This window comes from Lepisosteus oculatus, chromosome 25 (assembly GCF_040954835.1).
Source record: "Lepisosteus oculatus isolate fLepOcu1 chromosome 25, fLepOcu1.hap2, whole genome shotgun sequence".
NCBI classification, from domain to species: domain Eukaryota; kingdom Metazoa; phylum Chordata; class Actinopteri; order Semionotiformes; family Lepisosteidae; genus Lepisosteus; species Lepisosteus oculatus.
This window is the reverse complement of record NC_090720.1, coordinates 6,550,615-6,577,909: the sequence shown is the minus strand read 5'-3', so window position 1 is coordinate 6,577,909 and position 27,295 is coordinate 6,550,615. Positions and strand designations below refer to the sequence as shown.

Sequence of the window (27,295 nt, the reverse complement as noted above, 5' to 3'; positions counted from 1 at the left end):
AGCATTCAGTACAGTGCAGCACTAGTATGTGATGAATAAAATGATAGAATTGGTCACAAACAAAATGCAGAGTTTATTATGTTTAATATTGTAAGACATTAAGTAGGAATAATTGATTTTTTTGACCGATGTCAAAACGGGCTAAAGACTAGAGTTTAGTGTTCGGGCTTCCCTCTGTTGCCCAGTACAACAGGCCTAACCTCTGCCACTGCCATGGAGACATCATGAAAAAGACCTCAAGGAGAGTCAGCAGCCAGAGCGAAGCAGTGTGTGCATCTGTGAACACTCTCTTCCACATGAGCCAAGAGAGGAGTGAATTTGAAGAAGGAAGCAAAAAACAAAGAAGGAAAGAAGAAAGAGGAAGGTGTGTGATCATTTTAGAGCTTTAATTGATAACATTACGCCAGTGTTACAGGAAAGACATCAACAGGCTGAAGGTAGTAAATGCCAATACAAGTTCCCACTACTCTACTACTTCATACAGCAGAATAAATTATGCCATGATAATATACACACATGCTGAACAGAAATGTAATAAAGCAAAACACAGATGCAACAAAAACAGCAAGTAAACAGGTTAGGAATCAAGGACTGGAGTCAGATGAGGAGGTTGGGTGGGGAGCAGAGGGCAGGAAAGGGGTGTTGAGGTGAAGGGGTACAGAGGGCAGGAAAGGGGTGTTGAGGTGAAGGGGTACAGAGGGCAGGAAAGGGTTGTTGAGGTGAAGGGGTACAGAAGGCTGGAAGGGGGTGTTGGGGTGAAGGGGTACAGAAAGCTGGAAGGGGGTGTTGGGGTGAAGGGGTACAGAGGGCAGGGGCAGGGGCTGTTGGGGTGAAGGGAAAAAGGGGTTGGGGTATATTTGGGCAGGTCACATAGTGCTTTAAATATCCCAACGTTGATAAATGCAAGTGTTAGAAATGAGTGTTATATACTAGAAGCGTTTTTTTTATTTCTCCATTTTTTTCTTTTTTTTTTCCATTTTTGTTGATTTTTTTTAAAAAATACACAAAGTCTCAGCATTTAAAATGAAGGTTTGGATCCGCCTCGAGAGCCGAAGAAGGAGAAGAAAATCAAGAATTTTTTTTGTTGTTGTCGTTGTTTCTGTTTTATTGAGGTCAAGTGTCTGGCAGTATATGTACAGCCCTGCTCACGCATCCTGATTCATCCAGGAGGAGATGTCCATGTCTCCAATGGCAGCAGAGGTCCGCGGTTTGCCACTTGCAGTGCTTTGGCAGGGAAGGAGCAGAAAAAGCACCTTTTTGTGGAAACCATGAGTCCATGCACACGCTACAGTTTTATTTTGTTTTTTGCTGTTGTTCCTCAAAACACTGCTTTCGGAATCAAGTTCGGAATGTCAGACCAAACCAAAGAAGAATACGCTTCCAGTAGTAACAGCTTGTGTAAACGTAGAACACGTTCCTATTGTCCAGTGATCTGTCCAGATGGAATATTCCCCGTCATTCTCTGATACTGGCCCTTGCTCTGGCCATCCAGATGACATGTTCTCAGTCTTTCTGGTAGAATATTCTACATTTATTTAAATATTTGATTAATACTTGAGGTGGGTGAGTTGATCTACTTTATGTCCTTTTTCATCAAGAGTCTGTTGCTTCCCGTAAGCAAAAGCGATACAATCTGTCCGTTTTTTTTTCCCAAAAACATCAATACGACAAATTAAAAACAAAAAAAGAGGCAAATAAAAATATAAAAACAATATTAAGGAATGTAAATCAAAGATGCATTATAAAAGACTTCCACAGGTCTCTCGTTCAATCTACCACTGCACGTTTTTTTGTTTTAGTATAAAACATACTCTTTATAAACATACAATACACAATCTGCTTATGTCTACTGTACAATGAACTTTATATGTGACTAAATAGATTGTGCCCAAGATAAACTATAAGCGCTACACAAATGTTTGATATTCACTATTAACTTTTTCCGTTGTTTTTTTTTCTATAGGTCTATGAATGCATATTAACTGGAGTTCAAGATACAAGAGCTTTCTGTCAACCTGATACTAAAATGCTGGAAAACCCTACAGCAATGTACTTGCACAGAGTAGGTGAGACAGTGTACTTCAGATCAGATTGTTTCTGAGTCCCAATAGTATTCTTGGAGTTGGTTTACTGATTTAAAAAAAAAAACTTCTGAATATCAGAGCAAAATTACTTTTTAATGGAACTGTTATGATCAGAAAAGGGATCTAAAAAGGATTTAAATTACTTATGTAATGTCCACAATACAAAGGCCATTTTAGGAATAAAACAGAATTTGAAAGCACAATTGCTTCGGCACTTGTGTAGATGTTACCTTTTCTCTGTCTACTTTTAAACACCAGGTGAGGTTCAAAGGAAAAGATTCCTAATCAGCTTGTTGTTCAGCACTTTAGAACTAACATACTGCAATGCAGCCTTATCTTTGGAGAAATCCTAGCCAATGAAAATATGATCATAACACACAGAGTATTCTGAGGATTTTAGTTGGCTAGGACCCCTCTCTCTGGACAGTGTCATTAAATTGGTCAAAACTTGAATCGGTTATGCTAGCAGTGTCATGGAATGTTTACTTTACAGAAAGGTCTTTCAGTTGGTAAAGGTTAATATCACATGAAGTATCATATTCTGGAATGTAAGACATGTTAGGAAGGAACTGGATGCAAACCCGTTTTAGGAACTATCTGATGAAAACCTTTGGTGGGTTTGTCATGATCCTGATGTCCCACTGAGTGCATACAGATGTGCATACACAGGGGAACAAGCAGTGAGGGGTACACCATAACACCCCAGCAGCAGGCTAAAGGACTTTCACTTTGTCCTTCTTGAATTCAAATTTCTTCTGTTTTATAACTTCCGTTTCCTCCAACAGCCTTTTCTTGAAAAATGCCCTTGTCCCAGTTCCCCATGCCTAAGGGAGAGAGTTATTTTTCTGCGGAGGGCAACCAGCCACCACACTGTTTTAAAATTCCCCAATGAGCTGGAGAGCTAGACATCCCACAGAGTGGCCAAGCCCTTTCGGAATGTCAAATTACAGATTACGATGGGAAGGTCAGATCATTGCTTTGTATCAAAGAGCTCAGAGAGCAGGCAGAGAGACACCATCCTAAAATGTCCTCGGCTTCTGCTATTAGCCACACACGTCTTCTCTCCCTCAGTCATCTGTTAGCATTTACAACAAGGTCGTATAAAGAAAAAAAAAATCTACAAATTAAAAAAAACATAATTACAATAATTATAATAATAACAACAATAATAATAACAATAATAATAACAATTAGAATTATAATGGCAATTACTAACAAACTACTATAAACAGCAAGGTCAAAATCTGGGGTGAGAAACAGCTTCAGACGTTGTCTTGTGTGCTAACTTTCCCCGCCAATGGGCAGTGCTTTTGATTTTTTCCGAGACAACAGACGGTCCTTTTCCTTGGATCGTCTGAAGTCGTGAATGGGTCTCTTTGTTGGTGATTAGAAGGGGTTAGGGGGTGTGAGGGGAGGGGGCGGGGTGGTGGGTGTGGGGGTGTTTGATTTTGGAACTGCTGTTTTTTTAAGAATCTTCTCACCCTAACCAGCTACAGAATAGCTTCAGTTCTGTCCCACAAGTGACTTCAAGCGCGTTTACTCGCGCGTGGAAAACACCCCGAGCACACGCGCAGGCCGGACTCCACCGGCCGCCGCCGGACTGGAGCGCAGACATCGGGGGATGAGGAAGTGAGGGTGGAGGTGGAAAGGGTGAGGGGGTGGGGGGGAGGAGGGGGGAGTGAGAGTGGAAGGGAGAAAGGGGACCGGGGGAGACCGGGTTCAGTAGGCCTGTCCCGTCTCCACCTGAAGAAGTCCCAGGACCGCCGAATGCTCCCCCAGCTTCATCCTCCTCTGCGTGGACAAGCTCACGTTCTTGGCCAGGTAGTCGACTGCAGCTGCGGGTCAAAACACATGCGGGACATGTCAGCAACTCGGGCCCTGAGCCGGGTTCGTGCGGATCAGTACAATGAGTCCGCGGGAGGACGAGGTGCTGAGACACATGGACACAACCCAGTACTGCGTGGAGGAGTCAGGTCAATAGGCTGTAAAGCACCTCTAGGCGTTGCTGGTAAAACGACAAGGTTTATTTTTTTTATGGGCCACTTTATTTTATGGCCAATAAAAAGGATTCAGGTGACTGGATCTTCAATTCATGGGCATAAACGTGCTTATTGCTACGTCACGTCTGCAGTCAATCTCGGTCTCCTGCAGGCTGCTGCCGCTGCGGCTAACAGTGACCCCAACGGTGACCACAGCAGTGGAAAAAAAATAATATTGTTCAAGCAGAGACGCGCGCTGAATCTTGTGAATGAACGTGCTACTCCTCCGAACAGGCTCTTCCTGTCTGCGGGTCTCCCTGAGGGACTGTGCTGTGCCACGGGCCCCAGCTCCAGCCCCACTCTTCCTGTCAATGCGGTGTCACTCCACCGGTTCCCCCCGGGCCTTCCTTCTCCTCAGTGCTGCTCATTAGACTTGTCAGTTCTATTTGCATTGCTTTTCACGCTTCCTTTCTGCTATCATCTCCATCATTAGGCGGCAGGGAGCTCTGAGAGTTGCAGGGCCTCCTCGTTTAGCCTCCGCGGTTTCGGAGGGCCCTCGCGGAGCGGGGACTCGCTTTCACAGGTGCACACAGACACCTGTACCCAGGCGTGTGCGCCCGGACAGATGGTCCAAACACGGGTGCACGCGTGCATGCATAGACACAGGAAGTGGTGCATGCAAGGGAAACAACAATAGCAATTACACAACTGTCATAAGTGCTTTCATTTATGCAAACCTCATCTGTATATATGACTGATAATGTGTGTTTCAGTGTTACTTGTGTGGCTGGGGCTCTAGTACAGTATCTACATTGTGCTGGTTACTGCATACCCAATGTGTTCAAGATGTTACATTTTTTGGTAAAAAATCAGAACATCTTTGTTTGATGTACTGTATGTGAACTAACGACCATTCCCCATTGAACAAATGTACTTTTTATTTTGCTTAACGGCCAACGGCCGAGATGCTGATTTTGTTTTTCTTGGGAATTTATAGTATACATTTTTTATTTAAAAATTCATCTTAAAACAAAATTTCAAGTGGGTTGAAATTAACACCATTAACACTTGTACCATCATTTGAACAGACAAACAGTTTTTATTGTGAGAATAAACAGTCAAAAACTATACTTAAAAGCTTTTTCCCTGACCAAACCCATAAAACTGTAGAATTACTCAACTCTCCACACAGCGTGCAGGACTCTCCTTGGTGGACACTGCCCAGCAGTCAGATATACAGTACACCCTGCTCTTTACAGCATGGCCGGGCTCTGCTCTTGCTGGACCAGGGACCTGGCAGCCACGGAGCCTTGAGGCTGGCCCTGAGCAGAGGCAGGGGCTGGGAGAGGGTGGCTGGCTGGCCTTTGAAGCCCCTGCTCCACACACCGCAGTGTGACTAACTCAGCACCTGAGGGCTGCGCCCGTGATTGGAAATATCTGGTATCGGCATGCTGCAGGAGATCTTTATCAAGAGCACGTGTCCGCTCCCAGCCCCCCCCCCCCCCACCCCGGGCAAGGGCAGGGGTCAGGGGGCGCCCAGTCTTTCCCTGGGAGCTGAGGAGGCAGGTATCGATCAGCCAGGCGCCTCACAAGGTTTCAATTTAATGGCGCAAGTTAAAGACATTAGAGGGGCTGACTGTGGAAGAGCCGCAGCGAATGGGTTAGGGGGTCATGGGGACAAACCAAGGGCAAGCTGGAATGGGAAAGGTATTGGGAAACACCCTATAACCCCCTGTGCCCCTGCCCTCTCCCCTCCTGGCCTATACTGTATAGCTCTCTGACTCATAGCCATAACGTTATTCGATATTATTAAGATAGGATTTGACTTCACTTGGCTTTTAACCTTCCAGTATAATTCCGAGCACAAATAAAACGATCTTGGAAAGCTGCGTTGGAGACGAGGAGCTGGAACAGAATGGAATGGCTAATCCTCAGGCTCCTGGAGCAGTCTCACTGCGTAACGCTATCCCTTTTCAACCACAAGCAGGCAGCGGGGAACCAAACAGTGAGGAGGAGGAGGAGGAGGAGTGGCGGGAGAAACCGTACTGTACGTATAGCCCAGCCCTGAGTGACAAGAGGTGCGCTGAAGTCGGAGAACGGGAGTCTGAACTGATTAGGGAGGAACTAACTCTGCAGGAGGACATAAATCATAACTTAAAAAAGAAAAAGAAAAACTATTGTACTGCATGTATAGGACTGCCGTGCTGCGGTTCTCAGCATAAGCTTGTTAAACTATAACCTTTGTCAATGTGTTCAGTCTTTCCACCTTTAATATCCCTCCCTGGGGACAGTTATTCGAACCGCTGATGATTCTCTCTTCCTTTGTTGGAAATGGAGACAGTTGTGTTTCAGCAGCTGGGATCCCTTCAGAAGAATTACCTGAAGACCCTGCCAACGCGCTGTCAAGATGACATTAAATAGCAGCGTGTCAAAGCTGGGCTGGGCTCTTGTAAAGAAAAGAGACTTGTCAGGAGGCTCACAGAACGGTAGGAGCTGCATACCTGTGGGTGGGTGGGCAAGCTTTCTGCAGAGAAGCCCTTGAAAGTGACAGCTGGCGCGGTGTTATAATCGCAGTTTTAGCATGATCACAAGCCAGCGCTCTGAGAGACGATTTGCTTTTCACAGACGTTTACAGCTTAAATCCCAGGCAAGCCCAGTTCCATCACGAGACACTTTTAAAGAGTCTCCTACATTGTTTCACGGCAGAAGAATATCTGATCGCTCTGTTGTAAAATACTTGTTTTTCGTCTAATGATGTATTGCTATTATTAATAAGTGTATTATTATTGCTAGTAATTCTCTTGCTAATAAAACTCATTTTTTGAAAATCCTGTATTTAATTAATCACATTAAAGTACAGTATCATATAACACCATGAAGAAGCATTCATTCTGCAGCCATGTGCAGAGCTGTGAGTTTGTCCTCTCTTTGCACACTGTCTGCCTGTTACATTGAGCGGCAGTGTGTAAGTGCAGTGTGGGCGTCAGGCTTTATATAACAGCATGTCCACTCCTCCTGTTAAATGTATATGGTTTGAAGCAGAGGAGGCAATCGTGTCTATGTTTAAGAAATGGGGCAAGAGGCAGGTTGCCTGGGACTCACTCTGGCCATACTGGCTATACTGGTAGCCAGCAGTAACGGGGTCCACGCTGTAGCTGGTGGTGCTGTACGTCGGTGGGCAGTAGGACTGAGAGGAGGGCAGGCTGTCCACACTCTTAATGGGGTCAGAGCGCTGGCTGCAGCTGGCTGAGATGGGGTTCGAGGACTCCAGGCTGCTGTGCAGGGGGGAGATGGAGAAGTCGTGCTGGGGCTGGGGTGGAACTGCGCTGGGATTACTCAGAATGCTCATCACCTGGGAGAGAGAAAGAGGGAGAAGCACAGAGAGTCAAGAGTGCAGCTAACACAAAAATGTGTAATACAGAGTATTCTGTGCTTGCTGTGTAACACTCCTTCTTGGCACATGAAAATAATAGGAGATGCAGTGGAGCTCTTTCCCAAACCTAAAGAGACATACTGCATTAAACACTGCAGGCCACCTCGTGAAAGATCCAGGAGACAACACTCCCCAAAAGTTATAAAGGGGTCGCATTTCATCTCCTGGGCACAAACTTTGAGAAAGAGCTTTCTTTCTCTCTGCGTTCACACACCTGAGTGCTCAGGACTGGCAGGGCAGGTGTAAACAGGCCTGGCTCCATGCAGCAGGGTGGAGCTGGAGCTCAGAGCATGATAATTAGGCAAGGGTGAGTGAGACAGGCCTGCTCCAGTTACAAATCAGCCAGCAGTGCCTGACAGCTCGTGTCCTGAGGCCTACATGAGAACACGCGCTCGGGGAATACATAATCTACTGCTCTCAGCCCTCAGAGCAGCTTGACAGTCATGAATAGTAATAATGTTTAAGATAATAAATGCTCACATCAGATCCCCTCTGAGATTAGGCCGCACACGTGTCATGTCTTCTTCAAAATGGGGTTTCACATTCATACAGAGTGTTCCGACAGAACTATTCTTTTTTCCCATATTATCATTACTCCAATTTACAGCAGCTCTAAACAGCCCTGGGTAAACTGCAAACAGCATTTCTTATTCCTTACGTTTTCTACAAAATTCAGTCCAAGATCAAAATTAAAGACCTCGTCATAGATCTAATCATCGATAGCGGATCTGTATGTGATGTGTGGCCAGGCCCGTGCCACAGACATGAAGAATTAATGGAAAACATGGGACCGGGTCTTTCCCATAACTACCAGAGACAGTGAATTATTCTTTAGATCTCCAGAAATCACAAAAAAACTCCAGGGTCTTTGTAGTCTCAGGCATCTGTTTATGAGGAGTTTGGATGTTGGCTAAGTGTGGTTGGCTATTCCAAGTTGTGCTTTCCACATGGCACTGTGAAGGACTAGTGTTCAGGTGGAGAGCGTGTGCCCTCAGTCCTGAATTAAACCCAATGTTTCCAGAATAGGCTCCTTTGTGCTCTTACCTTCACCAAAATCACTTTTATACTTCTGGTGGATGGTTAAGTAATTGAAAACACTAGATGCACTGAAGAGCACTAATACACACTCTTAGGGAAAATACCAAACAAAATCAAGAAATCTACCTTTACAGACAACATTAATGATTAAAATCTCTTTTTGCATAGCACATGGCTGCAATTTTTCAACAAAGAGCCAGTATATATTAATGACTAGTGTCTAATTTGCTTTGCTTGAGTAAAGAGTGGGGTACATGCCTTCTTGCAGCAGAAACCATGGGGTTATACCATAGAGTGAACTGCGAGACAATGCCCAATCTTTTAAGGCAAGGTTAAGCCATAGAAACCTTAGAGACATGTTTGTCCTTGCAGTCATTGTTAAACACCACACACACACACAGGGACTGCTTGATAACACAGTTCTTTGTCCTGCTTTGCTGTGGCAGGAGCAGGGAAGCCGGGGTGGAGGCAGGTCTGAGGCTTGCTGTGGAGAGCCGCGTGCAGGCTTCATGGGGCAGCGTGCCGAGGGAGAGCTGGCCCACACATGCTCCTCATTGACGGTCAACACAAAAGCATCCTCCCCAACATCAGGTTCACGTTCTGACTCGCCACGCTCAACCGACCTTTGGCCTTCTTCATACTCAGCCTGCTAAACCAATTAGCCCATCATGGCGCTGGTCAAAGAGTCAGGGTCCCATACAGACGGACCATTTTCCATGAAGATGGTGCCTTACTATGAGACTTCCTGCAGGAGAGATCACTGTGGAGGCAATGCCACAAACACAGCAAGAGCCGAGTCCTGATTCTTGTGTTCTGATGTTCTGCACATTTCATAATGTGCAGACATAATCAAACAAAAACCTTCTCGTTTGTTTCGGAATATGACCCAGAACATATGCAGTACTTGGAATAGGACAAGTGCTTTGCTGTGTTTGATCTAGGTATATACCATGGTCATAAATCATCTGGAATTATCATATAATTTCACATATGAACTCAGATCCTCACCTCCTCTCACTGATACATACAAGTATTAATGGAGCACATAACAGGATCCATGATTTCTCTGTTTGAAAGTTGGCTCAACTATGAAATGAGGTTAATGCTTTGGATGTTTGGTACAAGCAAAACCACAAAGACGAAACCAGCACACAGGAGCAGGTTCTACAGGAGATAAAGCTCTACTTCATCTTGCAGACAAAGTCATGAGACTGTAGGCCACACACTGGCTTATTTCACAGGGTGGACAGGGGTTCTTGAGGGCAAACAGATCTGGATTCCATTTAACTGTGGCTTTTTTTAATTAAACACCCATTGCAGGCACTCTTCTCAGACTGAGACTTCTTAATGCAATTTTAATTGCAAGCCTGCGCACTCCTTCACAGACTGGGACGAGCCAGTGTCCGGTCAGCACTGTTCATCAGCCCCCTGTCTTCCAGGCCCGTGCTAAACCAACACTAAAAACCCTCTGATTCTGCGACACAAGGCAGCACAGCGGTTTATTTTCTGGAGCATCACGGCCTGCTGTGTCCAGAAACGCATCCTAAGTTTGAAAGTTTTTGCGGTGAGCAGGCTTCAAGATTCTTTACATTCTTTGCAGCCATGCAGCTTGAAAAATGAAAAGAAAAATGCTTCCCCGCCTCAAGCACATTTCTATATGTATTTGATTTAATTGTATTGATTTAATAACCATATCGGTAATAAAACAGCTGTATGCAGTACACAGCCCACACTTAAAGGGAACTGCGGCTCCACAGGGGTTTCGTTTTTAATCAGATGAGCGCAGGGCGAGCACACGGAAATGTCAAAGTGGAATATTGGGAGAGAGAGAGGAGGGGCAGGAGATCTATTCAGGCGGGTGGTTACCCGGCCCCTCGCCCCAGCGACCCATTATTGCTCTGAAAGTGGAATTATTCAAATCTCCAAATTTAGCATAACCTTATTGACATCAATTAAAGTGGCGAATTGAAAGTATTCCGGTGCGGCAAGAGGTAAATACGGCCTTTCGAGCAGCGTGTTGGGCCACTGGCCGCCCCCTTCTTCGCCACACGTGGGGGGGGGACGCCACAGCCCGCAGCTCCTCTGCCCCGCCATCCCAAGTTCAGTTTCCAACACACAACAATCAGGAAACTCAACGGCCCACAGCAGGGGAAAAAAGGAGGAAAAAAAACCCCAGCTTCTCTCTGCGTTTTTCTCAGCCCCCTGTTAGCTAGGCAAACACACACACATAAAAAAAAAAATGGAACAAAAGACCAATGAGCAATTGTTAGAGAGCGGCGAGGCATGATTCAGAGTCAATGCTGTCATTTCTGGCTTGACAAGAACCATTTTTGACAAAAAAAAAGTCAAGTGATGTCGCTGCATGGGGTGGGGTGGTGGTAGCTATGACATGGGACTTTGATGAAAAAGTCTTACGAGTAATGCAGCACCAAGACTGGATATGAATGTGAATATGGTAAAATTAGTCAAATGTAGCGGGACATTATATACTGGAGGGACAGTATGCATTTCTACTCCAATAGGATAAAAGTAAAACTACAAAAAATAAGAAGCATATCATGTGTGTATTGAACCAAAACCTCTCTCAAAATCCACTGTGGACATTTTTGGTTATTCATTAAGATTCAAATCTTTGGTACTTGTTGTATAGGTCAACTTTAAAACAATATCATACAAACTTTTTGAAACGCGTTGCGGTTTGTCTTACCTCACATGCTCAGGGAATGACTGAATTTACAAAGCTGTAAAACTGAGAATATATATATATAACATATCATAACACTGTGCTGTAACGTGTATATTTTAAAAAGCCTTTCAAATTGACTGTGAGAGGGTCTCCTATTTCAGGTCACTCGCCCCCTTTCCAAGAAGGACAGCCCGTGTGTTTTCTCTAGCTGTCCTTAAAGTTACTTTTAACTAGTCATTTAACCTTCAGACGCCCTGCTTTGAACCACAAGAGACGGGGCAGAACTAGTGCAGAAGACTTAAAGAGAAATAGGCAGTTGGAATTTGAAGCCGGGCTCGGCTAGTATTTGTAATCTATTATTTCCTGCCGTATTACCATCACTAAATAAAAATCAATATTCCTTCCACATCTGTAACCTTTTTATCCGATACGGGTGGCGAGAGGAAGCGCCGAAGTCTGCCAATCACCCAGACTGACAAACAACATCCCCGGGCTGTCTGATATCACATCCGAGTGACACAGAAAAGGCAGTTTCTGCAGCGTAACGCTTTAGAGCCGCGGCCAGTCGATAGCACACACTTAACTTTTTTTTTCTGTCTTTTTAAACACACTGTGCCACCTCCCCCTCTCTCTCCCCAACATGCGCACAGTAGCTCAATTTTCGTTTGTTGCGGGTTTGAGTGCGCGCTGGCAGTGTAGATAATGCAAGCCAGGACCGAGTTTAAAGGACATTGCTCGGGGCACTCTCCGCTTCTCTCTCTACAGATAGATTACTTTATAAATAATAATAAAAAAAGTAATTAATTCTCTCAACTTCTGAGCAGTCCGGCCCCGGGCAGCGTAAATGTAAAACTGTAAATTGATACAATGTGCATCCTTTCAGATAAATAAATAGCGCGTTCGAGACACAAAAAGAGCGGCTTTCATGCGATCCTAATTTCCTTAACTGTCAAATTATATTTTTTTGTCTGCTTAAATGTTTGACGTGACTCCCTTCTTTGTTGAGTTTCTTTGCCGAAAAACAACTCGACTCCCTCTCAGCTGGAACGAAGTTAAAATGTTAAACTGGCTCAGATGACAATGATTTAATAGTCTCTTTCTTTTCAAAAAAAGGACAAATGAAGAGCTAATTTAACAGAGCTGGAACTAAAGACCCTTCACAAGAGGGGATTTAATGATGCGATGCAGTTTTTTTTTCTCCAAATCTAATTTTTTTTATTCTTTGCTTTTACTCCGGATTAATAGTTAAAATTCTAGGTGTAATAATAGTAATAATAACATCAGTCTTAATACAGGACACTTATTCACAACACATAAATAGCTGAAAAATAACTTGTGTTTTTCATACAAAAGATTTCTTTAGGGACAGAAGGCTGAGGGTTCAAGTCCTGGGTGAAGTAGTGTTTTTGAACCACTGAGCACAGCACTTTACTCGAACTGTCCCAGTAGATGCCCTGCTGTCTAAATGAGCACTCTGCAGGCTGTCACTGTAATTCAGAACTTGTTTGCAATTGGTATATTAGGTTAAGTAAAGGATTGAATTAAAGATTTGGACATTTTCACTTTTAATACATTATTACCTGTAACCTCAATATATAACAAACGATAAATGTACAGCGCCTCCTTTTACCAATGAACTACCTGTTGTGAATCCCTATTTTAAAAATCATCAATTAGAAACACTAGTACAGGTCTAAAAGATATTGAATTACGTACTGTCCTTCATTCCAGACTTGTCCATTTCCCAGACAAGACTGCCCTGTTAATGACTCCGCAAGGTGTGAAAATGCAGTGCAATAAATAGAGTGCCTCTGTGTGTAGAACTATGTAATGTAACACTTCATCGCCTCATTAAAAGTGGTTTATTAACACAAAAACAATGATTAAGCCCAGCCTGATATAGGTTTCCCCCCTCCACGCTAGAAGATAGAAGCTGGAAAGCACGTCCACAGACAGGCACACTAATGCACCAGTCGCAGTCCAGCCTGCTGCACTGACCCCACACCTCGTTAACAACACCCCACTAACAACAGCCTGAACGGGTCACTCCAGTGCTCACGGTACAGAGCAGCTACAATCTGCCTCCTCCACTTGCTCACTCGTCCTCATCCATTTCCCTGGCTTTAGTAAAGGCTAAGCACAGGCTGGAGCGTGCGGGCGACCGAGGGGAAGAGAGAGACTTAGAGAGAGAGGCTTTGAGAAGTACAAAGGCTCATATAGGAGTGTTGAGGCCTGAGGGCCAGTCTGCCAGTGGTGCAGATAGGAGTCCTGTCTGTTTGCTTCCCAGCTCCAACACTTCACAGAACTGTTGTGCACACAGTCTCCTCCTAATCTGGTAAAGACTGGATTAGCTCCTGTGTCTCAGATAGCCCTTTATTTCACCCAAATTAAATGCCCTTAAGAGGTACCTTTAAGTTTGACAAAAGGTCATGCGGGCAAAAAGAAATATATCTGGAAGCTATCTGTGAAGCGCAGAAAAATAAATATCTCACACCAACCAGATCTGGAAAGGAGATATTGCTCTATAAGTACTAATTGTTCGATTTTTTCCTCAGTAAAAAAAAAATGAGCATGTGTGCTGGTTTCTCCCCCCAAGAAGGGTGGTTTTTCTTTTGGATTTTTAAAAATAGGATAACAAAAAATAAATGACTAATCTGAATGAATACAGATAGTACAAAATGAAATATTAATAAAAGTGTTTTTACCCATTGAGTCAGTATAGACAAAGAGTGTCACAAATCTCTTATATTGGCAAGTGGGAAAATAGAAACAAAGAAAGTTTCTATAAGAAATGTCCATTTCAGTACAGAGATGATGCTATAAAAACCTGTATGTTGTCATACTGTCATATAAGTGTATCTTTTAAAAAAAAATACATTTTATTTAATAGATTTTGTCTCTGTCTTTTTCAAAATCAATAAAAACTGCATTCTAGCATAAATTTAAAAACTATCTGCCGGTCATCAGTGAAGATGGTATAGATCTTATTTTCCTGACGTCACAACGAAATGAGAAATAACGCCGAAATAATATTCATATCACGACCAGTTGTGACAAAATAAAAACAAACAAACAGGAAAAGTGATGCTTTGCTCCCAGCGCACTTCCGAAAGCCCGAGTTAACTTTCTGCTACTGCCTTCGGACCCGCGGTAATGTACGCTAGCTTGAGCCCTCAGCTCCGGCCTTGTGCGGGGAGTGCAGCTGAGACGTCCTAGCACCGTGCCCTCCACCCTCCCCCAGCCAACAAAGTGGAAAGCCTGACAGACAAACCGGCCACTCATCTGAAGAAAATAAAAAAAAAAAACCAAAATGACTATTTAAAAATAACGATCATTGCATAAATTTAATTAGCGCATTCTGTCACGGCGGAGGCAGCAACTTGTAATTAAGGGATCCATCCAGCAGGCAGTGTGTTTCTCCCTGCAGTTATTGCCCGGAATGGCAGGGAGCAGATGACAGAAATGATTTCCTATCCTGGCCGCATGTCACACCGCTAATTGGCCGCGACACGTTAATCGAAAGTGAAAAGTGGCATCCGCCAACGGAATGGGATAAGGAGACTAAGGAGGGGGGAGGGCGGAGAATTGGGGGAAGGAGAGAACAGTTTGGGAGAGGAGGAGGAAGAGGGGGGGGGGGGGTAGTTAATTGTTTCCAATTAGGTGTCTGATTGGCACTGACAGAAACTGGGCATTGACAAGCTGGGTACAGATGAGAGCGATTAGCCGGCAAAAAAACAAGCTGTCACTTCTCAGAGCATGTTAGCTATGTGAAATATTTTGCATATGGCTCTTTTAACCCTCGGCAGCTTGGTACACAACCCCCTCCCAGGACTCCCTCTGACTCTGGTGCGACACGAGTGTTAGTTTCCCTCTTCACACAGAACTGTGCTGCAGGAGAGGCAGATCGCTGACATGCGTCCACTGGGCCTGCTCTTGATGGCATGCCTGACGAGTCCTTCCGCACACATTTGGTCAAAAAAGACCAAACTGACACTTTCGCAGGACTTTTTAAGTGGAGTCAGCGGTGCTACGTCAAGCAGAGCCAGAACACGCGATTACTGCTCCCTCATGGCAGAGGCTGAGAATCTAGAAACCGGACTGGAAATCTAGAAACCGGACTCCATTCTTAGTCGCAGTTGTAGAAGGAGAGAAGATGGACAATAATGGCAAACTGGCCAGAGCAGGACACGAAGAAAGACAATTAGTAAACTTGAATGAGATTGATCTTTGCATAGGCATAAGCCAACAGTCTGACTGCTACTCAGGTCAGAGACAAGAACTAATGTATTGTTTGAAGGCTAATAACATGTACACGAAGGCTAGGTTACCATGACACTATTGGTCAGATCAGAGGATTTTTAAGATGGATTTAATTTGTCTTTATGAGACAAATAAACTCTGCACAATTAGTGAGGTAGCATCGACTCAAAATATGCTTTATAAAGGGGAATTAAATCAATTAAAATATCTTCAAAAAGCACAATTAAATGCTCTCAAAGATGCCCCTGTTATCAAGCAATTCTGCAGGTCTTTAAGCAGCTGCACCCGCACTTGACCAAAGCAAGAGGAAGAAAGTCCAACAACAAGGGGACTACACGGGCGCTACAGCACCACACACCGATTCAGCGCAAGGTTTACAGATGTTATTTTAAAGAGCTAGTATTTATATCGCTCCCTTGCCACGCTGTCATTAATCACTTTTTTTTTAACTGCCGCATAACCCTGCGATGCCCTCCAGCCACCCATCCGACTCCGTGCTCCGGCTGCACAGCACACGCCGTGAAAACCAGTGCGCTCGGTCTTAAACGTCCCAGGCTGTTTGCCGGGGTCCTCTCGCTAACCAAAGGTTAATGCTCTCTATTGGGCTGCAATTGAAGAAAGTGCGCGGTGCAATCCGTTTATTTCGCACGGGTAATGTGCCTGAGTTAACCGCGGGATGAATTCCGCCAGCAGAAACAAGCCCCCCCCCCCTCCTGCAAGCCGTCCTAGTCTCTCCCCTTTCCCTCACTTCGTCCTGCTGCCGCCTCCAAATGAAAGGCCAGGTTTTTAATGATTTCAGAAGAGCGGTTTGTGTGCGGTAAGGCCCGCAGTTTTGGAGGCTAGCACCGAAAGTAATGCAAGGTGGATCACGGCATACGCAAAAGGAGGAGGGGGGTTGAGTGTTGTTTGCTAAAAACAGCAGGGAACAGGCCGAGTGAAAAATGTCAGGTCAAATTGTTCTTGACAGTGTTAATATCTGCACCTCATAGCGATAATTACATGTAAATAAATAGTGAAATAGCTCTCAGCTGGAGTCTGAGAGAGGAGAAGGCTGCTGTTTGTGCCAGCCAGCTGGGGACTCAAGCAGATTTTTTATCATTATTTTATTGGCCGAGAGGGAGGGGGGAGCCAGGGAGTGTGAGAAAGAGAGGGAGAGAGAGATCCGTATTTGTAGCATGTAGATAGATAAAATTGACAACACTTTTGACTTGGCTCACTGACGGTTCTGTCAAGGGCAAGGTGTTAGAAGTTATTTCACAGACAAACCCCAGATCAGTATTTCATAGTCGGCCTTCTCTGTCAACCTAAAAGAGCGAATATCTAATTGTGGCCAAGCTACATGAGTTCAATTTTTGTAAGCGATTTTAAAAACATACAGTATGCAGTGTCAGTCTAGCATTCTCTTATTGTTTTCTTAAGGTCACAGAAGCTACCGCAGAGCTAAAGGGATAGGAGAAACAGTTAGCCCTAACAGGACTTCACCGATCAGTTCTCTTCAAACAGGATTTGAAGAAAATTTATGAGTGATCAAAAACCTTTCAACATATCTCATCATCTAAGATAGGGACTGAAAGATGCAGGACACACGGTTTTCACTTGTCAGATACTGGTCAGCCCTGGCTGCTGGTGGCTGTGTATTGTTATTGTTAGGGTACAGGTGGGTGATAGAGAAGTTCAGGGTGTTCGTTTCTGAAAGGGGTTCTGTGTTTCAGCTTTACAAGAGGATGTCCCATCCAGGGGTGGCAGTAATGCTCTCTGCTTTCTGACCGGGTTGTGTGTGTGTGTGGGTGTGTGGGTGGGTGAATTGGATGTTGGGAGGCCTTCTGCACTTTCGCAGGGCCAAAGAATTAATCACCGCCTTGCACCTGTCAGAGTGGTATCTGGAACTAACAGGAAACACATGCAAACGGGCGACCTCCCAGCCCCAGCTACCAGGGAGGGTTCACAACATTACACATCCCCCCCACTACCACCACCACCATCGCCACCCAGGATCTCCCCGTGTGGACACAGGCCTGCCCACTGTGGACTGTGCAGCTGGGCTGGCTCACAAGGCGTCTAAAATCGTTTCACAGCAGGGAGCAACAGGTTGTCTCAAGGTCACTTCAAGCACCCTGAGGTTTCAATAATAGTAATAAAGAAAAGCAAGGCTTCAGTGTATTCTGAATGGTCAGACACTGTGTTTAAAGCTTGTGGGAATCACACTCGAGCTCTGTCTGCCTGCTGTGTCTTTTCATGTGATGCCTTTCTGAGACATACTGTACAGCGCCTGGCCCAGACCCTGTGGCTGTGGCTGTGCTGGTATCCAGCTTCATCTACACACCATCTTCTCTGGACTGAGGGCAGCGATGCAGATACAGCCTGGATATACAGGACTGTGCTGCCAAAGATACCCTGCAAACTCTTTTTGTTAAAAAAAGGACTGTTGTGAAATTTATTGTTCTAACAAGCTTTTGCTGTTACTGTATCTTTACTATTTTTGGACAGCAACAGTGGTTGCGACTTGTGCTTTGGTCAAGTGTCACTCCACTTGAGCTAAGAGTGACCCGTTACTCAGTAAGTGACAGGTGGGCAACCTGAAGGCAGGGAAAGAAATATTAAGTTGACCACTAAACAAATCTGTGCTTGATGTCCATATAGGCCAAAAAGCTTCAGTCAAAACTAGAGTGGCTTTATTCTTCCCACATTACTCCTGCGCTACCACTGAGAGAGAGAGGCTCTTGTTGTGGCCCAATAAACAACCTGAAAACAACACAAACCAGAAGCAAGTTGGGAGAGAGAAGAGGTAATTGCAGAAGCCTGTGTTATAATCTAAGGTAATTCGATTTTGCTGCCATTTAATGGATTGAGTAACAGCTATTTGTCGGGTTCAATAATGTTAAACAATACTGAGTCAAATGATGCTGAACAAATACGTAAATGGTAAGAGCAAGGTTTTCTGTGCTTCCAAATGAAATTTGTAACACTTTGCTGCAAAAGGAAAGGATGACATAAGCATTGTGTTGAAGCACATAACAAATAATGATTTACGGCAGCAACCTCTTCAGCATTTAATTATTGCAAACAATCACTTCTCAGTTTTTCTTCTATCACTTTAAGAAAAAAGACTTGAGATGTCTTGGGCACAACATTTCTACCAATAACAGACCAAAGAGTTTCATTCCCACAACACAATTGTTTGAGTATTTCACCTGCTGGAAGTATCTATTAAATCCACTGTAATGCTTTGCAAGGCATTAGGTCAGTGTGTCACAATGTTACAATGTAAAACCAGTGGAAAATGACATCACTTGCACTTTACAGAAACAGGTTTTAATTGATCACCCTGCTCTTCATGGTAATGTCCCCTTTCCTAGTCTACCAACGCTGATGACTGGATGTCTGTGCATGGATTCTTTAAAGCTGAGCATTGTTTTTTGCAGAGATCTAGAGGTGGAACCTGCTAACACTGTAGAAATTATAGAAAAGACCAGGACAGGTTGACAGAAGTAGTTGAGGGCTACATCATATCACATCAGAAAAAAAACTAAATTTGACTTATTTTATATTTTAAAGAAAAGTTTCGCATGGATGTGTATGTATGTACGTACAGTACATTTATATACATATGAGTTTATAAAAGTGATAGCAATCGAGATGCTGTCAATGCTAGTGCCTATACTCTTTAATAAGGAAATACAATTCTCAATCTAATAGGCATTTCTATTGCGTGGGACCCACAGTGTAAGAATTGGTCTCAGCCAGTCCCTACTTAAATCCTCATCTTCTAGGATTTACTGAAATTTATATTGGCTGCCTCTGCAAGATAAATGTAAATCGCATTCCCTTATATTTACTATTTATCAGGATGCAACAGCTCACTTTCTGCAGGAAATATCTCTCACCCGCACACAAACACCCTTGCATTTAAATAGCATTTTTATTGTCCGCTGTAGCCTTTCATCTGTGCGAAGGGGAATAATGTTTCCTCTCTCTGGGGAGAGAGAGAGAAAGAAAGAGAGAGCGAGAGACATACACTATAGGCCAAAGCTGCGAAAAGAAAAAAAAAGTTGGTAGAAAAAAAGAAAGAATAAAATAATAAAAACACCAACTCAAACTTATTTCTTTGAGAAATGGAGGTAAGTCCGTATTTCATCTTACTTTGCTGCGCTAGGGTGCTAGAGATTGAGGTTAAAGAAAAGAGGCAAGCAAGGATCCACCCCAAGTCCAATTGGCTGGCCTGGTTTGTTAAGCTCTTGTGCAGGAAAGGGTCTGTGTGACTATCAGTGGATTGCTGTCTGGCAAAAATATACATTTTTTTCTACTGTACCAGCTGATCTCATTCTTAAAAGGATCAATTTATTTAGCTACGACATGTACAGATCTATCACTTATTTTAGATAATCTCTATATTTTATGAGTCCTAATTTTCTGCTTTGCCCCCACGTCCCTGACCTGCCAGTGAGAGAGAGAGAGCTTTTAAAAGTGTGTTTGACAGCACAGTAATTACAGAGAAGGAAATAAGCAAAACTTCTGAATTCGCTAAAGATATGATTCCACAGGAATGCCTCTTGAAACCCAACAGCTACTTCTGAACCTAATGAAATAAACCAGGATGTAGAGATTCAGTAGCACTAGGCAATAAAGGGCTCTCTTCTAGATAACAAGAAGGAATAATACTACTCAATGCAACAAGCAATAAACACTTCTGTCTCCCAGTCATCAGACACCTGGCAGAGATATGCAGTGGAGTGAGTAGGAGTGAAAAATAATTTTCAAATACTTAATCTAATGGGATTATTTTGATGGTTTATCAGTGAGCGGTATTTGTAGGTTCCATAACTGCCCACCAGGTGGTGCAACACTTCATGTCAAGTAATGGGCTTTTTAGATTGAAGCCACAATAGGACTTGCTTTGAAACGTTGCAAAAAGAACAAAGGTTTCAATCTGTGAGCTCTACATACTGTACTCATTTTGTCATTATGTTTTATTTTTGTAAATCATCAGAAATTAGACGATAGGCAGGCTTGGAGCCTCTCTCCACTCTGGAGACACCCAGATCACAGCACCCATCCCTGCTGTCAATACTGGAGTCAGAGTAGGCTGCAAAAGAGAGCAGGACATTAGCTGAGCCTATGGTTTGCGTCATTCTTCATCTGACACATGTAGAAACAGCCAGTCTAGCCTGAAGCCATACAAGCTGTCACTACTAAACATGATCCCGATCACTTAACCTGAGTCAAACAGCATTCCCACTGTGGCGGCATGGAGGAACGCCGCTCCCACACAATATTCCATTCCCGCTGTGTCCCAGTAGGGCACCAGGCTTCCCTCTGGAGCCACCCAATCCTTACACTACGGCATAGGTTAGGATTTTACACACAATGTCGGTCTGAGGTATACTCGCGGTAAGGGGGGAATCCGCTGGAATGGAAATAAAACCCCATGAGCAAAACCTTCACCCCAGTGTTGTCAAAGCATAGCACAGGTCCAGCAAGGTCACAGGGCACTAGATAGAGGATTCATCTTAAAGATGGCAACCCCTACCGGTGACTGGCTCGGGGTTCTCACTGTGCAGTTCCTTGAGTTTAAACAGTATCTGTGTCCAAGCCCAGGGGTCATAACTGGGACACTGACCCAGCCCATGTTAGCTCAGCCTGGCCCAAGTCCCCAACCACCACCTGCCTTTTATATGGAAGCAATCAAATGAAACATTCTTCAGTGAGACTCTCCTGTTTCCGCACAGTAGGCAAAGAACAAACCTCCAGAAATTTATGCTAAAAACATTCTGCCAGTGGATATGATTTAATTTCCCTGATTTTTTTGGCAGCTTCCAAGCAGGTTTCTTTCCCTTTTTTCTTGCTAAAGCCTCTTACTTATTTCTTTAATTCTTGCCAAATTGAAACAGTATCTGTGTTTAAGATGACTTCTAATTAACAAGTATCTTTTTTTTACCGCTTACACTGCGCGTATTGATGTGATGTAAATATATGCGTTGGTTCTTTTGATTTGATGGCGGTAGAGCTTGCCAGCTGATACAGTGCCCAGCGAAGGGCTTAATACACAAGTTTTAATAACATGTGAGACTATATTCGACTGGCGCTCATTGATATTCAGGTGCACAATGTCTTGTCAAACGCAAGAAAAGGAGAAGGACTGAGCCAAAACTACAGTTTTTTTATATATTTTCTTTTTTGGCAACCCCTGTGTGGGCTTCTTAAATATAAATCATCCAGTTTAAAGTGGCTGCTGTGCTAATGGAACTCCAGAGTGCGGTTTGAGTCCCCCTCCCTTATCTCTGCCAGACAGTTGTCAGGAATCACTTCGGAGGACTCAGTCAGCGTGCGCTGCACAGTCAAGCAGGCCTGGGGATATGGATCAAAGCGAGTATTGGTGAGTGCTGCTCTGCCTCTGATCCCCCAGTGCTGAAACCCAGCCTATTCGCCGCTCCATCCCCAACATCAAATGCTAGCCAGAGTCCCTTCATTCCAAAACACAAATCTTCACCGCGGCAGCAAACGTACTTGCGCACATCTTCCTCGGCTGTGCCTGCTTCTTTTGTGAGCGACGGTCGGTCTTGTGTCTTAGAAACACAACAATGCACCTCTTCTGCATGTACGCCCACGGCGTGTACACGTTCGCTAGGTGCAGCTCTTCCACCTTCTCTCTCTCTCTCTCGGTTATTCTCTAGATATCTGCGTGTACGCAGAGAGAGAGAGGCGCTGTGGAGACGCAGACATGGGAGCTGTGCGGCAATGTGCATTGTTAGTTTAATTCAATCAGAATGAAATCATGCTTGCAATGACATTTCGATCTGGTCATTGCACGATCTCATTAAGTTTCCAAGATGAAAGTTAGTGTAGGTCCAATATTGTCGAACCTGGTTTATATATATATACACACAGACTGCCAAAGAAATACAGAAATATGCTCTTCAACATGTAGTATCTGATTCGCAAGCATAACAAGATATCCAAGCTGTGAACTGACTTATTTGTCAAATACATTTTATGTATTTGACATGTTGTATTGAATTTCTGCCTTTGCATTTTAATTCAATCCCAATAAAATATGCAGCTACTGGGAGTGAGGTTCCAACAGCTAGTTTTGAAGCTAAGTGAGCAATTTTGGGAGGATACATTGCATTTGGACTGATGAAAAAGAAAATAAATACTTTTTTGTTAATGAAATGCCAGGGCTGAATCAATGCTTGCCACACAATTTAGAGCACAGGTTTATTCCACAGATGTAAATGAAGGAAATGCTCTGTCCTTTTTTCAACATCTGTGTCTATTAAACTTGTTAAAGATATCAAATATGGCATACATTTTTACAGATGGACCACTATGGTATCTGTCATAAAGAGTCATTTTTCTTTAGCAATTGATAAACAGAGCATCTCTAAAGTTGTTCAGCTTAAAAAAGAAATACACTAGCTTCAGGATGAATAAAGACTAGATTTTTTTTGGTTTATAAGCTGCTATTTTCTCAGGCCTCCCAGTAGGGGTCCCCATCTTGCAATAAAGGACTTGTGATAAAAGTGAGCCACTGAGCATGATTCAAGATGAAAAAGGTTGCTTTTATTCATTGCACTAAGCAAAGAATTACTGATGAGAAGACTTTTGTATTCCCTGGCTGTGTATTAACTTGGTACCTGCATCCTGAAATTCTGTCCTTCACCATCACACTTTTTTCTGCAATAACATATTTTTAAATCTGAAACATCAATAGCTGATAGACACGAAGTGACCCTCATCTAAGTCCCTCAATGGTACAGAAATGTATTGCATTGCCTGTGAATTAGTTTCACTTATGAGCCTGAGTTCATTCATTTTACATGGGGATGTCTGGAGAGCTTTCAGTTCGGCTCAGATTCCACATGAGCTGCAGAAAAGAAAAAAAAAGCCAAGAGCATAAGACAGCTCTCGGACACTGGCCAAGCAGGGATAATGACACATACCCCCTACATAGCATCATCTTCAGGGGCTGCTCACCAAGACACAACAATAACAATAATAATAATTAAAAAAACACAAAGAAAAAACTAAAAACCCACATGCACCAGAGGGGATATGGAGTGAGGGAGAAACTATGAGCACCTGTTGTAGGAATAAACACAGTGAGAACCTATTACACCCTGGCAGGCAGCCACTGAACCTTATTTACAGAAAATTGCACGTTTTTTCCAATCTTAACAAGTAACAAGAAGCCTATCAAAACTAGAAGTGGAAGGAATAATGTACTCTCTCTCTCACACACACACACATGCACACACACACAAATATATATATATTTCTTCGAACAGATGTTGCTTAAATCCCCAACAATATTGGATACTCATTCCCATGGTCAAAGGGACAAAGAAGGGCTTGAGTGGAACTGCAGTTTGGACGCGTTTTTCTGCTGCACAGAGTGTGAGAGAGGGAGAATAAGCGCTCGAGTCCTGACTTCTTTGACCCGAATGCTGGCTTTCTTACCAGGTTCAACATCCGAGTCAAAATTCAGATTTTGTGAAGCCCAGAATAAACGCCCGCTCTGCACACTTGGCAAGCCTGGTGCCTGGTGATTACAGGCAGGCAGGGTGAAGAGCGTTGTGTGGTCAGGCAGCCATGCCATCATGCAGCTGGTTGCTGGTGTGGAGGAGTGTATCCATGCGCTTGGAGATGCAATTCTACCTCTGAAGCGCCGAGTACCAACAGCACAATGACCACGCGGGACATCACTTTACATTATAGATCAAGAAGGAATCTTGCAAACTGCCCATGGAGATCAAGCATTTACAGCAAGTGACTCCATAAATAATCATCCATAAAAATGGTCATTCACTGATGTAGAAATAAGATGTAAATGTAAAAATACTGTGTACAACACTGGCATGTGCGATCTTAATGGATAGTTTACACCCTGAACCTGACACAGGACTAAAGAGATGTTAAGAGACGTTGAAGTGAGAACCCACAGATACAGGGACATTTCTAATCCAGAAACCAGCCCTTTTGGGTGGTCACATTATTGGAAGCTGTGTATGTACCCAGGTTAACTGAAATCCCCACTGGTAGGACTCCTGCGTCACCACCAAAGGCTAGAAGTTGTCTGTTCTGTGTTCATCCTGCTTTTTCAGCTTGCTCCATTACCATCTTCAGAAATCAATCCTTAATATCGCTGATTTTAACTATAGCTGCATATTTTGTCACACAAGCTACACTGAAGAAGAAACAAATACCAGCAGCTTAAAACATCTAAGTCTACCTCAAAGTTATTCCATTTTTTTTCAAGCAAAAGAGACCCGTACAACTGATAGACACATGAGATATGACCATCCCTTTAGTATTAACCACAGACAGTGAAAGAAATATACAGTAACTTACTACAATAGTGTGAGGCATCCTTTCATGGATTGTACTGCTAAACCAATTAAAGTCAATCAAGCACAAAGGCACTAAACAGCTTGTCCTTGTAAAGAGGAAAGGAAAACAAAACTATTTTAGAGAAAAACATACTCCTTTGGGGTATGAAGTTGTTGAAAGACTGATTTGTAAGAGAGAAAGAAATATTTTCTGGCAAATTGAAATCCTTCCATTCATTCCCTCAGTCCACACTCATTCATCAAAAAAAAAACTGGGACTTATATTAAAGTGTGACAGATTAGTGTTCCCCAGTACATTGGTAAAACACATAAATACATACACACACATAGAAAAAAAGTTATTTGAGTGTCTTGTAAGGAATGATTACAGTGCTTTCAAAGAGTTTTGATTTGCACGTCTCTGGAGAATAATTGTCCTGGCTTTGCACTGAGCACAGTGATATGGAATCCCTGTCTGTTCGCTGTGGATGTTTTTAAAGAAGACGGAAAATCCCAGCTGCACTTGGTGCAAGCAAATCAACAGAGAACAAGAAGAAAAACTCCCGAAGGATAATTGACTGGAGCAGATGCCCTGTGTTTTCCCTGAAATGCCAGGGAATGTGGACTTTTTTCAGGGCCGGAGAGGGAATGTCGTGCGCAGCCATAGGCTCTGGGAGCGGTCTGTGAAAGCAGTGCCGAGTTGTGAGAGCCTGGGAAGAAGGGCGCTCGTGTCCCCACAGTAAGGCCCTGACAGTGGCGGATGTGTTTGCCATCAGAATATGGAATGGGCCCTTATCAGTGTGAGCCTGTGCGATTGGACTGGGCCGGGTGGTACCTGCTGGGCCTCCCATGCTACTGAATGGCTCAGCAGGAGCGGTGGCACTGTGGCTCAAGATCTGCGCCTGTGGCTGCAAGGTTGCCGGTTCAAATCCCGCAGCCGGCAGAGGAATCCTACTCTGTTGGGCCCCTGAGCAAGGCCCTTAACCCCAACTGCTCCAGGGGCGCTGTATAAATGGCTGGTGTAGGGTGGTACCTGCTGGATAAGATAAGATCACTTTATTAGCCATATACAATTTCTTGTATTTGGTATTCGTCTTTTCGCATACCCCAAGCTTCTCTCCCTGTCTGTGTGTCCCATGGAGAGCAAGTTGGGGTATGCGAAAAGACGAATACCAAATACAAGAAATTGTATATGGCTAATAAAGTGATCTTATCTTATCCAGCAGGTACCACCCTACACCCATTCCACAGTCTGATCACTGGGTGATCGGGCGCAGATGGGACTGGCACATGCTGGGGTTGAGCCATGAGCTGCCAGAGCCTTTGCTGCTCTGTTCTTCTACCCCACTGCCGATGACTGCCACTGCCAGTCTGGGGAAAGTGTACCTCCGGCACTGCATCTCTACCTTAACACATCACTCTCAAGTAAAGTAAGGGAATTGCTTTCACTTCTCTCCAATTACTATTGAATCCACACCTCTTCCTAATGTGTGTAATGGTGATGCAGGAGGCCGATATATCATTGTGTACTATTTGTATTCTATATTAAGGAAGGCAGTCCTTCATAAATTCATACAAGAAATATTTCTTTAAAAGCCGTGTTTTTTCCCCTTACGTGATTTTCCTCCATTGCAAACTGCAGCATTGTTGCTTTTAAAAATTTGAATTTAATTTACATTTTGCCACATGTCCATTTATATTGGTTTGTTAAATTGCAGAAATAAACCACTTATTTCGATCAGACTTTTTACTTCTGACACACAAATACGACAATTCACCAACAACAGAAATGAGGCATTCATCTAAGAATCTATGAGGTCTCTTTAAAAAAATTATCCTTTTGTTGTCTACATGGTGGCCTGATAAACCATCATATAAAACCGGAAAGGTTTTTTTTAGCACGCATAGGATGTACAGAGAGAGCTATTTTTACAGCAGGCATTAAATACTCACATTAATAAAAAAAGCCATCCATGTTCCTGATATTTATGCAGGTTTGCACGGAGAGCATTAGTACTTAAAGCCCTTCCACTATGATTAACAATCAAACATGCTGTGAAATGCCTGTGTTATCCCCCCAACTCTCAAGTACAAGAGAAAATCTCTTTTTTGTAATCAAATCCTTAATTCTTTCTTCTCTCGAGAAAAAGAGAGAGTAATACCAGAATGTTTCCAATCTGCTTTGAGAAATATTTGGAAAAAAAAGGCTCCCAATAAAATACGTGTGAACGAGGGGGTAATTGCGGACAAATGCAGCATTGAAATTCATTTTCAACTCTTTACACACCATTTCAATCTTATTTTCTGCTTGTTAGCTAGATCTTGTTGCTTAGGGTGGGCAGGACTGCCCAGTATCGGTGGGTAATTGCATATAATTTACTCTTCACCAGTGATTTGCATCAATACCAGTCATTTTTTATTCAGTGGTATTTAAGAATCAACCCCTACCAGAAAGTCTAATTTTGAATGCTTATTATTCAAGGTGCCCA

General features: G+C 43.5%; 1 protein-coding gene across 4 annotated transcripts in view; it reads right to left on the bottom strand.

Annotated features, from left to right (window-relative positions):
- Positions 1-369: 369 nt before the first annotated feature.
- Positions 370-27,295, bottom strand: part of pax7a (paired box 7a) — an 84,301-nt gene continuing 57,375 nt past the window's right edge. For all 4 annotated transcript variants that reach the window (XM_006641941.3, XM_006641942.3, XM_069184004.1 and 1 more), the window contains exons 8-9: positions 7,166-7,415; positions 370-3,919 (exon numbers count right to left, since the gene is read on the bottom strand). In XM_006641941.3, coding sequence (XP_006642004.1) covers positions 3,804-3,919; positions 7,166-7,415 — 366 coding nt within the window. In that variant the 3' untranslated portion in view covers positions 370-3,803. The remainder of the gene's footprint in view (positions 3,920-7,165; positions 7,416-27,295) is intronic.